The 15,472-nt window shown below is 34.4% G+C and overlaps 1 protein-coding gene across 3 annotated transcripts; it reads right to left on the bottom strand.

The window, feature by feature from the left end:
• Nucleotides 1-3,927: 3,927 nt before the first annotated feature.
• LOC136201997 (probable protein phosphatase 2C 60) lies at nt 3,928-12,901 on the bottom strand. Of its 3 annotated transcripts, XM_065992403.1 has the most exons (13): nt 12,662-12,900; nt 12,511-12,553; nt 10,987-11,109; nt 10,632-10,709; nt 9,931-9,994; nt 9,698-9,806; nt 8,429-8,582; nt 8,203-8,328; nt 7,872-7,995; nt 6,775-6,851; nt 6,603-6,655; nt 5,619-5,673; nt 3,928-4,373 (listed from the first exon to the last, which is right to left on the bottom strand). In XM_065992403.1, the coding sequence occupies exons 3-13, from the start codon at nt 11,101-11,103 to the stop codon at nt 4,164-4,166; spliced, it is 1,167 nt and encodes a 388-aa protein (XP_065848475.1). In that variant the 5' UTR covers nt 11,104-11,109; nt 12,511-12,553; nt 12,662-12,900; the 3' UTR covers nt 3,928-4,163. The 3 variants fall into 3 exon arrangements, with proteins under 3 accessions (XP_065848475.1, XP_065848476.1, XP_065848477.1); XM_065992404.1 differs by having other exon boundaries at nt 12,530-12,901; XM_065992405.1 differs by lacking the exon at nt 9,931-9,994 and having other exon boundaries at nt 10,646-10,709; nt 12,511-12,895.
• Nucleotides 12,902-15,472: the final 2,571 nt, after the last annotated feature.

The raw sequence follows: 15,472 nt of genomic DNA, 5'->3' as shown, positions 1-15,472 counted from the left end.
TTTATATGGATCATAGAATTTGCTCCGTTAGATCTAGACTTATTAGAATTTTAGGATTGAGATTAAAATCATCCTAAAGTTTAAATCTCATAAGGGGCAAAGAATTGATCGAGAAAGATCTCTTGTTCTTATTTTAAGATCGTGATTGGATCTGCAAAAAAGAAGAACCTTATCCTTTGGGAATAACGAAAAGGGGAAAGTGTTCAATTGGAACATGAAAACGTAACTGAATTTGTGGTGATTACTCTTGGGAACGGATGTCTCGGCATTTCTCTAAATTTATTGTTGCAAGTTGGGTATATTGAAAAGTCTGATGGGTAGTCCAATCAATCTTTTTAAAAGTTTTTTGACATTACACTCATTTGGCCTCAAATTAAAGTTTCAAAATCAATTAAGACTTTAAACTATCAACATCATTAATTAGATTCAATCAGGTCCCTAAACTAAGCAAAAATCATCAATTGAGTTCTCGTCCTATCTTAAAATAAGAAACTGTGACTATTTGATATAGAGTGTAATAATCTTTGGCCCTGTTTGGGAATTAGCTGATTACATTAGCTGTTAGCTGATTACATTAGCTGATTTGACTAGCTGATTTGATTAGCTGCTGTTTGGTAAAAATTATCTGATTGATAATAGCGGTTTGTGCAAAAAGACAAAGAAGGGCATTAATTTTGGCGCAGGAGAAGAGAGAGTCTATCTATTAGGGTTAAAGAAGTCCATTAATTTTAATATTGCAAAACGCTAATTGAAAAAGCTCTTAAAGGAGCTTTTTCTAAATTAGCGTTTTCATCCCAAAACTCTCTCCCAAACCTCTCTCCACCAAATACTCCAATTAGCGATTTCAGTGGTCAAACCTCCTAGAGTAGCTGTTAATACGAATAAGAGAAACTCTGTTATAGTCATTTCTGTACATTCAATGTACTCTACGGATAGAGGAATACATAGAGTTGAACATAGTAAAATAAGAAATTGAAAGATTTCGTTGAAATTGTTCGTTTGCTCTAAAGTTGGTCAAAACCGCTCTTTTTATCCCAAAACGCTCTTTACCAAACAGGGCCTTTGTGTTGGTTCAAAATGAGTTTGGGGGAGAGAATCTGAAACTGTTCAACCGAATGATTTTCGATTTTCAATTGATGATTTTTTTTTAGAATGAGGATTTAATTGATGATTTTTTGTTAGTTCAGGGACCTGATTGGTGATTTTAATAGTTTAAGGTCCTAATTGAGTTTGAAGCCTTAATTTAGGAAAACAAATGAGTATTATACAAATTTTTTTATACGGGTAAAATTGATTTTGTTTGGAAATGCTTAGGTAAAGTTATGGATAAATCTTTAATTCTCCGTAACATGTAAAATTTAAACCCTTTAAAAAAATTATTTAGATCAATTCATTAGATAAAACATTAGTTTGACCCTTCAATTTAACTTGCATTCAATTTGATATAATCTAAATTTTAGATATCATTTAATCGCATTTTAAATTTTAATTTTGATTAAATTAATTCAAAATGAGATCATTTAATCTAAATTTTAGGTATCATTTAATTGTATTTTAATTTTTATTTGATTAAATTAATTCAAAATGAGATCATTTAATCTAAATTTTAGATATATTAATTTTATTTTAAACGAGATCAATGTTATTGGAGAAGTATTAATTTGATCTTTCCATACAAAATATCACTAATTTAATCCCAGCATATAAAGTGAGCTGCTAAATACCGTCCCCAAATTACTTATCATCGTTCCCATTTGGACTTTTTTATCCTTCTCATAATTTTGATAAAAAATTGAAAATTCTCTCTCTAAAATCATAAACCCGAATAACAATAATTGAAATTATGAAAATAATTGATGTGTGGCAACCCGAACCCCGAAAATAGATGATTACGAGTCGGAAACATTATAATTTATATTTTTTTATCGAAGAACTCATGAAAATAATACATATTTTTCATATCGATTTTGCATTTTTCGTCATAAAAAATTGGAGAATTTTGCATTTTTCGTCACAAAAAATTGAACGATTTAGTATTTTTCGTCACTAAATTTTATACGATTTTACACATTTCAAAATTTGATCTAAACGGGTGCCGCATCCATTCGACCGATGGTGGGAACGGATGCGGCATCCGTTCTCACCATGGGTCGAACAGATGCGGCACCCGTTTGATTCTCTCAAAAAAAAAATTCCCAGTTTTGAAAAAAAAAATTATGTAAAGGGCAAAATTGTCCAAATAGAAGCGGTGATAAGTAATTTGAAACGGTAAATAGTAAAACCCAATAACTTTTACCATTTCATAGACATTGAGATTAAATTGGTACTATTTTTAATATATGGGGTCAAATTGACACTTCCCCAATAACTTTAAAGCTATTTTAGTAATTTATTGCCTAATAAAAGATAAACAAAAAACAAAACTTGGAATTTGAGAAAGGCTACCTGGATGATTAAGAGTTGTATCAAACAAGATAAGAGGTAGCATGTATAGATCACCTTCATATATACGTAGGGTTTTAAATGAGTCGAGTTGCTCGTTCGGTATGATAAAAGCTCGATAGTATTCTGCCTGATTGATAAACGAATCGAGTTTGAGTAAAGTAAAAGCTCAAAAATACTAATATTTATATAAAAGGAAAAATGTAAAACAACGTAGTGTAAACTTTTAGTTTTGTAGGTTTCAGAATTATGTAGTTTTATGTTAAAAGAAATTTTAAATAAACATAATTAGAAAATTCTTCATGAGCGAATAGAATATTGAGCCCAAGCTCGAACTCATCAATGTCGACTTCATATTTTTATATGGTGTGAAACCCTAATGTCTAAAATGGTGCAATTTTACTTCTAACATTGGTCGTCAAGAGCAATTTTACCCCTAACGTTGTAAGTTGGATCAATTTGAGAAATAATTCACCAATTGTCTTCTCGGTAATGAATCTTCTCATCTACTACACTTCACATGTGAGTCATTTTATCACTCATTAGTAATATATCATAAACATATAATTAGACGTGAAAAAAAATTTAAAAAACGAATTAAAAAATACCATTTTGTATAAATTGGACAAAAAAAACTCAAAACATTTCGCCGAATTTATAAACAGTAATCTCCAATTTTATTATTAAATCACAGAAAATATGAAATCTTTTTTTTAAAACAAATTGGTATGCAACTAGTACAGATTAACGAACAAAATATATATATTTTATAATAATGTCTAAAGTTGACTCAACTTTCCAACGGTACAAGATAAAATTTCTCTTAACCGTCAACGTTTTGGGTAAAATTACATCATTTTAAACGTTAGAAAGTAAAATTACTTCTGAATAAACATTAGAGATATTTTTCAAAGCTTTATTTTTTTTTAAAAAAAACAACATTTTTATCTAACATAGCACTTAGTTGGTATATACTCAATTCTCTTACTAAAATGTATTTTTAAACTGGCTGGAAGGGCCAACACACCCCAACCATAGTGTCGGTCCGCCCCAAGATGAAATAAGTAAACGGTAAATAATTTATTAGTCCCTCCTTTTTACCTAACACACTGTTTAGTCCTCCTATTTTGAAAAACACATTATAAGATCTCTATCTTCTATCAATATTAACCCTTTAGCCGTTTTGTTTAATTTTTTTCAGATTTTTAACCGTTATATTTAGCATAAACAGACAAACTGAAAATAAGAGAGTAACATGATCATTTTGTATCTACTATGGCTGTCATGAGAGCTAAGATATGTTCGGTTAAAAATATAAAAAAACTAGACAGAATGACCAAATAGTTAATATTGATAAAAAGATAGAAACCTTATAATGTGTTTTTCAAAATAGGAGGACTAAAGAGTGTGTTAGATAAAAAGACAGGACTAATAAATTATTTACCCATAAGTAAATGTTTTTCCAAGTTTTCCCAGGAAAACATGGATCAGGAAATCAAGTCATGCACTAAACTTTAAGGAGCTATACAGATTATTGAATGTGAGAAATGTGGATCAAAATGTAAAGCACACACTAGTACAAGGACCAAATTTTACTTTAGCATTTTTTCATGTTGAACACATCTACAAAGATATTAGGAAGATCTCACTTTTCAACAACAATGTGGATCCTCTATCTCACGCTCAGACATTAGCAAACCACTACGGCTCTGCAACTCACATTAATCATCGGGTTTTGAATCAGTCGCCTCGGTTGGTTCGGGTTGCGAGGCTTGCGAGGATTGGGAGGAGGATTGTTCGGCTTGTCGCTGAATGGGTTTCTTAAACTGCACCAAGATCATGGTCATGTTGTCGCACCCTTCACCGCCTGCTGTCGATGGTGCCAAACACCTATCGAGCACTCTCTCGCACACTACGGAGAGCTTCGTTTCCTGTATCGGTTAGATTTTCTGTTAGACCTTTCAAAGGGACGTACCCCTCGGATGGACACGATCATCGATCGAGATCACACAGTAGCAACGATTGATGCTAAATGAATTTAAAGTGCAGAAAATGGATAGCGTAGGGGCCGTTTGTTTGCCGGAAAATATTGTGCATAAAAATATTTTCCGGTGTTTGTTTGCTTAGAAAAATAAGTCAACAGAAAAATATACGAAGAAAGTGAAAAAAGTAAAACATTTTCCTAAACCATACTTCGTTTCTTCTTATCTTTTTGTAAATAAGAGTCATCCACCACTTATTCCTGCTTTCCAGTTTGGTAACCAAACACCGGAAAATATTTTAACTTCCAACAATTTTTTTTTCTTATTCAATATTTTCCGGCAAACAAACGGGACCTAATAAGTAAAAAGTAAAATGCCCAACATTTTGAGGTGCTAAGACTACGAGGGGTAAATTACATCTTTGGTACCTGAACTTTAACATGTTTTAGATTTGGTGGCGACCTAACACTTGGCATGCTATAAAAGGTTTACTATTACTTTTTATGGCTCCCATTGAGATTGAGAAGACAATAATGTCCTTAGTGATTTTCTCTCTCATTCGCCTTTCTACTCTCTTATTAATCTCTCTCTAAATTTTTCTCCCCCTCGGGGAATATCGAAGAGAAATCACTAAGGGCATTGTTGTCTTTTTAATATCAGTTGGACCTGTAAAAACTAAAAAGTCGAATATTTTGATCAAATTATATCATGTCATATTTTCTAATAGTTAACATTTGATAACGGCTTAATACATCCCTAGTCACTGTACTTGTCCAAAAAAGTCAATTGCTCCCAATACTTTTAAAATGTTCAATTTACCCCTGAACTTGTTTAAAGTGAACTATTACCCCCTAAAATCCAAGTGGCGGAATAAGGAGAAATTTTGAAAAAGTTGAAATGTGTAGACTTTAAGCAAGTTCAAAAGGCAAGCTAATAGGTAACTTTCAAGAGTCAATTGGCCCCTTTAAAGTACACGGGCAACTGACTTTTTTAGACAAGTACGGGGAGCTAGAGATGTATTAAGCCTTTGATAAGAGGTCATATGTACTATATGTACTGAAATATTAAGTTACCACTAAGTTCAAGTATATTCCAGCGGAAAAAATGAAATTCAGGTACCAAAGTGTCAAACACGCTAAAGTTCAACTAACATAGATGTACCGGACTAAGAGAAATAGGTCTAATTTGACATACCGTAAGTAGCTGTTCATGAATAAAATCTACTAGTTGTTGGCTTGATAAGCAGTCCCTGAAACAATAAACAGTTAACAATCAATTTGTGATCATTCCAAAATAAACTTCAGCAACAGCTAAATCAAATGCATAGATTATGATCATCGAAACAAACGAGAAGCGAAGCACATAAGGACACGCCACTGCAGTGAATCATGTCAGATGGTTTCTAAAGCTTCTGGTGCAAACAAGACAGCAAATTTTGTCGGTTAAAAGTTAATTTAGCGATACTTATTATCAGCAATACGCAGTTTTCAGCAAATTAAGTGTCCGTTTGGTTTTCCTTTTTGTAGCTCATTTTTTTTCTTTACACCAAACAATACACGGTATTCGGTTAGGATTAAGAAACAACTACTAATAGCTATTTGGGTAAATAATTCAATAGTCCGTGCATTTTTACCTAACACACTATTTAGTCCACGTATTTTAATAATACATTGTTCAGTCCTTAATTAGTTTTTAACTTTTGTTTTATTCAACAGTTTAGTCCCTCAAATATTTGAATTTTTAAACAGTTCAGTCCATCTATAAGGGACTAAACTGTTTAATAGAACAAAGGTTAAGGACTAACCAGTTAATTATTAAAATACGACAGAACAATATGTTAGGTAAAAATATAGGGACTAAGAAATAATTTACCCTAGCTATTTCGAAGGAAAATCAGCTAATATCGACTAGCTACCAGTAACATCAAACAATAAACAGCCGCTGAACCAAACAGACCCTAAATCAATGAATAAGGACCAAAACTTCATTTGGTTCATCTCTTGATTTAATTCTAAAACCACTGAAGCCTTAGGTATTGTTAATTCGGGGTCCGAGATTTTTTTCCTTTGTCGAATTCAAACTCGCAGCGGTAGACCGAGTCGAGTCAAGTGATTTACATCAAAATATAGTGAAACAATCACATTGGATAATATAGAAATTAAAGCATTCGATTCGTACCATATCCCATCACATGCCAACACAACAAATTCATCATCATCACAAAGCTCAACCTGGTATAAAATAATAATAAAAAAAACAAAAGGAGAAACGTTATCGATGCTCGTTAACCAACAAAAAGTCGAAATATCGCTTAATGTTCAAGCTATATACCCGGAAAAAAAATACTTACAGTGTTAATATCTGGATTAGCTGTTACAATCTGCTTTTCAGCAGGCAAAAATTTGTTTTGCTTAAATTCCATATCACCTGGATCAGATAAAAAAACCAATTGGACGAAAAATATATGGCTCTTGGTTGGTCTGTTTCACTCTCTCGTAAAGTGTGGTGCATGATATGCTGCACGAATACGGAAACGGACAAGGATATGGACACGGGAGACATTATTTCTAAAACCTAACCTTCATAAAATAGCCTTGAAATGACAACGGAAATAGACAAGAAAGTGTCAGAGATTAAGATCTATGATTGGGCATTAACTATATAGCTTGAGCTTTTAATTAAATTGGTTCCATGACATGGTATCAGAGCCGCTTGGATCAAATGGTCGAGGGTTCGAGTCTTGGCAACCTCATTAATTTGTGGAATTAAAAACACATGGCGGGATGGGCCTGTATTGTGCACGCTGCAAGCCCAAGGGGCATTTTGCGTGTGAGGGTGCGTCAGACATTAATATAAGATCTATGATTGGGCCTTAACTATCAGCTTGAGCTTTTAGTTAAATTGGTTCCATGACAAAGAGCAGAAACGCTACTAAAGAGAGTGTCCGTGCGACATAGTGTGCATGCACCTGCTCGTAAGATGCACACAAATGCATATACGTGCATTCAGAATCGAAAATAAAGACGGTATTATTCGATTTGTGCTCACGCACACTGCTTTTCGATGGGGGCGAGAGCAAAACCCATGACTCCTCTCAATAGAACTAAACCGACTCCCTCGCGGAAACCCCATGGACCGAGACTAAAAGTCCTTCCTACAACACACGGTCTACACAGGGGCCCAGTCTATAGGGCGGCCCGGTGCACTATGCGTCCCCGCTAAGCAAGGGTCCGGGGAGGGGTCCCACCACAAGGGTGTATTGGGGGCAAGCAAGCCTTCCCCTGCCAATTTATTTTGGCAAGAAAACGCTCCTAGGACTCAAACCCGTGACCTCTCAGTCACATGACAACACCGTTTACCGTTGCACCAAGGCTCGACAGGGCCAGTCTATATGCAACCAAAATTAAATTTGTGCAACATGAATTCATATTCAATCAGCTAAAATACCTATAGCTCTTGCGAGATTTAAACTGCCATTGACCCGTCCCGCATGTATGAAACCACCAGCTTTTAAAATCCTTTCTTTCTCAGCCTCGAGATCGGGTTTATGATCTCTAGACAAATTATATGCCTGCATAATAAAAGGCAAGAAATATTCATTGGAAAATATACACTACACAATACAACTTTACTTTTTATCCGACTCAAAGCTCAATAAGTCGATAGTCGGACACACGATCACAACTTGCATTTGGATGAATTGCTAATCTAATAGCAACTTCTTTTTTAAATCGTGTTAAGAAAAATCGAAATATCATGCCACATCATTGAAAAATACCTGACCCTTCCTAGATATGACACATCGAGAATCCCCAGCATTTGCCACGACAAGTTGGTTGTTTCTAATAAGCGAAACACAAGCTGTACAGCCGGAGGTTGGTCCGGCAAAATCGGAGTGCGGGCCCTGATCGCCACATTCAGATCAAAAGAAATTTAACTAATTCTTCCGGCTTTTGATATAATAACTAATAATAATATGATTCAATTTCTTTAGTGTTGAATACCTCTTCAAAAGCCCAGTCATCGGGTTGATCATTCCCGTCACTACTTCTTGGAGACCATATTAACCCTTCTATCATGCCAGTAAACTTGTTTATTTTATCCCCCAAAACAGCTAATTCCCGCCATCCGCGTTGCCCACGCATCATTTCATCCATCCTAAAAGAAAACAAACGATGAGAACGCGAACATGTGCTAATTAACGGACAACATAATCTTATCTTATATGTTTTCAATGAGGACAGCTAAGTTGTAAAGCCTGAAGGCCCCAAAATGAAATAGTAATAAAAACGGAAATTTAAGATAGACAAAATGGTATAATGGAGCGGTAAAATGCACTGACGACCATTGAAGTTTGGGGTCTATCTCATAAAGATCACTGATCTTCATTTCCTTTCAATATAATCATTGAACTTCATATTTGATTGGGTAAATAATTTATTAGTCCCCACCTAACACACTGCTTAGTCCCCCTATTTTGAAAAACACATTATAAGGTCCCTAACTTTTGTCAATATTAACATTTTGGTCCTTTTTGTCTATTTTTTTAGATTTTTGACCGAACTTATCTTAGCTTTCAAGACAGCTATAGTACAATACAAAATGACCATGTTACTCTGTTATTTTCAGTCTATCTGTTTATGCCAAATATAACGGTTAAAAGTCTAAAAAAATAGACAGAAGGACCAAAAGATTAACAGTGACAAAAGATAGGGACCTTATAATGTGTTTTTTAAAGTAGGGGGACTAAACAGTGTGTTAGGTAAAAAGTAAGGGACTAATAAATTATTTACCCTATTTGATTTCAATATGAAGTTAAGAGAGGACAATAGAGAGGGGTGGAGAAGGAAAGAGTTAGGGGTTTCAGGTTAGGTTGGGGAAATTTACACATTTGTGATTAATTACCGAAGATTTTCTTCAACTATTTCCGTGTGTGTGTGTGTGGTAATTTTGGCTCACCCTGCCAGCCAGAAAGGCGGACAAGGGAGTAACGGCAATTTTTTATGTCATAGGCAGACCAATTTCAGTCCGCCTACGCAAAAGGCGGACCAATTTCAGTCCGCCTACGCGAAAGGCGGACCAATTTCAGTCTGCCTATGTGAAAGGCGGACCAATACCAGTCCAGTAATAGTTACTTGCATTTCAAATTCAGAAATAGTTTGAAATCAACCCTAAATAAACAAGAAGTCTTTGGTAATTAACCACAAATGTGTAAATTTCCGGGTGAGGTTGGGGAAGGAAGGTACTCCCCGCTCCATTAATAAATTAACAACCTGAAAAATGCCTTCTGCATAGAAGTTCCAATATCTCCAGCTGAATATGCATCACTCCGAAGAATCTGCTGATGAAGAAACTTGGCACAGAACTTAGCAACTACTTTACCTGGCAGTAACCGGATCAAGGAGAGCAGAAAAAAGCATGTTATTACCATGACTTGCATTAAGTTTTAGGCATAATGATAATTAGATTGGAGAATCTTTGTATTAGGACAAACAGATTCACTTACGCAGTACCGAAACAGATTCATGTAGAATATATAGATCGCAAACACGAGAATCCATTTTGACACCCTATTTAAAATTACCATGAAAATGAGATTGCAAAAAACAAAACGAAAATGCGAGAAATGACTTCTTAGTGAATTTGTCAAACATCATGATTTTCCCGAAACAGCAAAAATGAAACCCTATTCTTACAAAATATGAAAAGACAGAAGGAAAATTACATAAAAAGCACAAAAAAAAACAGTAAATTGCATTTTTGGAGGCCTAAACGAATGAATTTGGCCAAGAAAGGACAAACCTCACCACGAAGCAATGAGTCTTGCTGGTTGACCCATTTCCAACCAAAATAGGTTATGAAAATGCAAAAAGAAAAACTGAAACTCAAAAGTTGGAAGAAATTACAAAACTGCCACTGCATTAAAATTTATCGAATTGCTCTAAGAAATTGCAAGCCAATTCTTCGGCCGCAGCACAAGTCACAGAATTTTAGCAACATTTGACATTCAAGTGAATGTCGAACTAGAGATTCATTGATAAAAAAACATTTTTAATGCACCAGAAGCATAGAACAAAATGTTATTGGCATTGCTACAATGATTCTTTTTACAATCATCACTCGATATTCTTGAAATGGCGCATAAATCGATAATTTTACACATCCAAGAAAGCGAAAATTGCAGCGGCACATGAACAAATATCTAACCTTCCAAATCTTACCTCCATGGCCATCATAGACACCGAAGAATGAAGTAGAAGCGTCCAAATCAGGCAGTGCAGAATGCTAAGCACAAAACCAAATAAATAAATAAAATGATATAGAATTGCAATACAAATCATTTCCAAAAACCCTCAAAATTTGGTCACATAAAACCGAAACTACCTTCCCCAACACAAATAAGACTCCGAAAGTAAATCAACGAGAAATAAGTTAAATAGATACCCCAAAGATTATGACCATGCCTTCCAAAGCTTCACTATTAGCAGTATCACATAACACTATAATTTCAAAGATTTTCAAGAAATTGTACGATAGATAACACATTAAATCGAATACTCACAGCATCTTCCATAGTTGCACGCCAACCTTGCATGGATGATAAACCATATCTGAGCCTATCATTTTCACCGTCATCGGAGAATTTGTCGGTTTTAGGAGAGCTGAGATATATTCCCATCTTTACCTGAGAGTGTCAAAAAACACAAAATAAGAGTTCATAGTGACAATAGGAACTTTCGAATGATATCAAACGAGAAGAAAAACATAAAACATAGTTATCCAGAATGACAAAATTAAAACACTACTGATCTATGTTGCACGGAAACTCTTTTTCATTAGCATTTATGCATTTCGTGTCCGTTTCCTAGCTATATTTTTTTAAGAAATAAATTTTCCTGATTTCCGTTTCAGTTAGCTAGCTTGATACGCGGAACAAGAAATTAGAAATGCAATCACCAGAACAAGAATTTACATAGTTCGACTAATTTTGTCTACATCCATAGGCGGAGCACATAATTCATTAGTAATAGGATTCTAGACATACCTTAACATTTTTAAGATAAAAGGGCGGCCCGGTGCACTACGCGTCCCCCGCTAAGCGAGGGTCCAGGGAGAGGTCCCACCACAAGGGTGTATTAGGGTAAGCCTTCCCTTGCCAATTTTTTGTCAAGAGGCCGCTCCTAAGACTCGAACCCGTAACCTCTCGGTCACACAACAACAACGTTTACCGTTGCACCCAGGCTCGCCCTCTACCTTAACATTTTTAAGATATTTAAAAACAATATATATATATATATATATATATATATATATATATATAACTGAAATAGTTACAGTATAAACATATGTGCTCCTATGAATTAAGAGTGAAAATGGTCCACAAACTTGACAGTCCGGATCAATTTAGCCCAAATCGAAGTTTAGGTATCAACTCAGTCCTTAAGTTGTCAAATTTTGACAAAGCGGCCCAAATTTTATAAATTTTGGGTATTAAAACCGATTGTATCCGTGTCAATTTGTCAAAATTTACCAACTTGAGGACTGAGTTGATACCTAAACTTCGATTTAGGCTAAATTGATCCCCGACTGCAACTTTAGGGACCATTTTGATCCTTAATTCGTGTTCCTACACTCAAAATCAAGAGAATTGCTCAATTTCTTATTTTTCTCAGCAAACCTAACAGAGAATAGAGTTAAATTGTTGATCAAACCCTACTGAACTGTCACTGATTATGAGACAATCAGCAAAAAATAAATAAATAAACAAATCTAGGCCAATACAAGATAACCAGATCAAGATCTAATTAAATTAAGCTTGGATCAGCAAATAAAAAGAAACCCAAAAACCAATTTTAATTGAATCATTGGAGAATTTAGAATATGGATCAGATTATCAGAATATATTCTTAAACCACAACATAGGAATCCAAAAAAGATTCTCCCAAATACTAATTTAAGCCCACAGTAGAAATGCAAACTATACCTAAAATCAAAACACTTTAAACAGAAAAAACAGAGTCAACACAAAATTGAATCAATCAAATAAAGATTTACACATGAAATTAGAAGGATTGAAGAAAATTACAGCTCAAAAATCTTCCCACCTGGCGTCTGATCAACCCCCAAATCTAAAATTACGAAAGACCCATTAAAGAAACCAGAGAATCGGAGAAGAAAACAGAAGAATTTGAAAGAAGATCAATAAATTAAGTGAGAAAAGGACAGAGATATTATACCCTTAAACGAAAAAGAAAGAAAGTAAAAGAACAAAATGGAAAAAGGAAGAGACTTTATAGAAGATGGAGGATATTTTTGAGCTGTGATTACTGTTGGTAGACTAATGGAGAAGAGGGGTCTCTCTCTCCAATTTTTAATTATTATCTCTTTCTCTCTCTAGAATTTGGGGGTTTCTCTCTCTAGAATTTGGGGATTTCCCCTTCAAAGGTAAACATTTTTGGACACTGTTGGATTGTGAGTTTTACTAGGATAAGGCTTGAGGGTTTGGTCAGTTCAGAAGCAGAAAAGGAAGACGTTTAATATGATGCTATTACTTGTCTTAATCTGATATTAAATTAATTCTGAGGATAACATTAATTATTGAATTTAATTAAGATTCTCTAATCGGTGGGGTTTAAACCGCATACCGAACCGAACCGATTGAATTCAGTTTTTTGGTTCGTTTTTTTTTTACAATTCGGTTCGATGTAGGTTTTTCTTTTTGCTGCATTTCGGTATTCGGTTCGATTTGACAAAAAATGTAAAAAAACCGAACCGCACCAAATTATACATATTCTATATTATTTTATATATATATGCACATATATTTGAATTTATAAAGTTTAATTTTTTTTTATTGTTGTTGAGATAATAAACTAATATAAATATATTTTGAAAGTATTTCGAGTTAAATTTAATGATGAAATATAGTGGTTTTTATTTATTGTTTTTATTTTTAATTAAATTTGGTTTGTTCGGTTTAAAACCGAACCGAATATTTTGGTTTGGTGTGAATTATTTTAGTAGTTTTGGTATTCGTTTTTTTTGGTTCGGTTCGGTTTTAAACCGATGCACACCCCTCTCTAATACTCCAATTATTTTTTAATAGATATATAAGAAGCATAAGGGCGAAATTTGATTCTAACATTTCTAGGGAAGTGTATATTTGACATTGATTAATGTATGAAACGGTACAAACTTACTTTATTTAATGAAAAATTTGACCGGACTGCTTTGACAGTAATTTCACTGTCATATCAGATCTTTCAAACAATTTTTTTTATAAAATGAAGCAATTTCGTATATTTTATTAGTACAATAAACATTTTAGAGATTTTGAAGAAGAAAATTGTGATTAGCCTATATGTTGTAGACTTAATTATTAGCATTTTAACAAGTTTTTTGCAATTGTGTTACACAAAGTATCTTAGACCTAATTGATGTTTGGAATGTCTAATGTAAGAGTTAAATAATATTTAAACCGGGTGATAACAAAGCAGATAAATATCCCCTAAAGACACGTCATCGAATTTGGACCAAGAGCTTAAAATCGGCTTATAGAGACCCGGATAGACGACTCTTAGGGGACCAAAGTCATTGGGTTCCACAACATGCCGAGAGCCTCATATGAGAGTAAAGAGTCAACTTCTGATGGCCATGAAGATACTAGCTCACTTGACACAAAAACCGGTGTTAGTGTAAACACAGTCATAAAGGAACTTTACACATGAAAAGCTCCCATTGGAGGATCATGTCATTGAAAACGTGACACCTTAAAAGTTCTAATAGAAATGCATAACAACCTATAAATACAAGGTTTTAGGGGATCTTTTAGGTATGCCGAAAAACCCTAGTCTCCTCCTTTCCTTTTTTTCGTTCTCTTCATCTGAGACTGAACCTAACTTAAGCATGTGAGTGCTTACGACGGGCAACTGATACCTCCCTTGTTTTACATGAATCGAACATGCTAGATAATCAACTTGAGATCTTTCTCCCGGAAATTTGCACAAGTTACAATTGGTGCATTGAGCGTGGAATTTAGAAGTAATCATGACTTCATCAACAAGGATGAACACGGTTGGTGGAGGTCCAAGCAAAGTGTTATCGCCCTATTATATAAAGTCTAGAGTATAGTTTAGGCCTCATTTTACATGTTTTTCTAGCCTTAATATCCTAGTTTATAGTGTCTTCTGCCTATTATTCGTCTAATGAGTATTTTGAGTTGTTTAAGAAACAAACGTGCATGAAACATAGCAAAACAGAGCAAAAAGGCCAAACTGACAGCACTGCTCGACGAGCAGCACAAGAGTGCTCGGTGAGCTGCCATCAACTCGTCGAAAGCACCACATCCACGAGCAGTCAAACAAGAAAAGAAAAGTCAACACAAAATAAGTCGTTGCTCGACAAGCATAAGCAAAGATGCTCGGCGAGCAATGATAAAAAAAATGCAAATTCGTTTCTTGCAAGGCTTCTATTTCGAGAGTTACGTTCCGATTCAATCTCAGACTCCATGGCCCAACTTTGAGAAGACAGAGAAGACCTAAATAGACTAGGAAGACGGCCTCAAACATTATAAATAGGAGGCTTAAGTTATGTGTTGATCATTCAGTCACGTTTTAGTCATTTAGCTTAGTTCTTAGCTTAGTCATAGTTTAGTTTTATTTTTCGTCTTTATACTTCAGCTTAATTTTAGTGTTTTTTATTCTGTTATTATTATAGTTAAGCAAGCTTTGACATTAAATTATTTCTCATCTTTTATTCTCAAGTTCAATTTATCTTAATTTCGAGTTTCATCTTCCTTCGCCTTTTATTCTTGAGTTAATAAACCCAACTTGATGAACAAGAGTTCATATTCGACCCATCAAAGTCAAAAATCTTTTTCTTCCAAATTATTTTACCTAGGATCGGGAGCTGTTGACGGATATATTCTTACCTAGGGATATTGCTGAGATTATTAAGTTGTATCGGTCGCGGATTGTAAGAAATTAGGTTTTGATTGAAGCATCAAAGATTACTTTTGTGGATTTGCAAAAGGTTAGTTTTTTATAATT

Source organism: Euphorbia lathyris, chromosome 8 (genome assembly GCF_963576675.1).
Source record: "Euphorbia lathyris chromosome 8, ddEupLath1.1, whole genome shotgun sequence".
In the NCBI taxonomy this organism is placed as follows: domain Eukaryota; kingdom Viridiplantae; phylum Streptophyta; class Magnoliopsida; order Malpighiales; family Euphorbiaceae; genus Euphorbia; species Euphorbia lathyris.
Note: the sequence above shows the minus strand (reverse complement) of the source record. Positions and strands in the feature narration are given on the sequence as shown.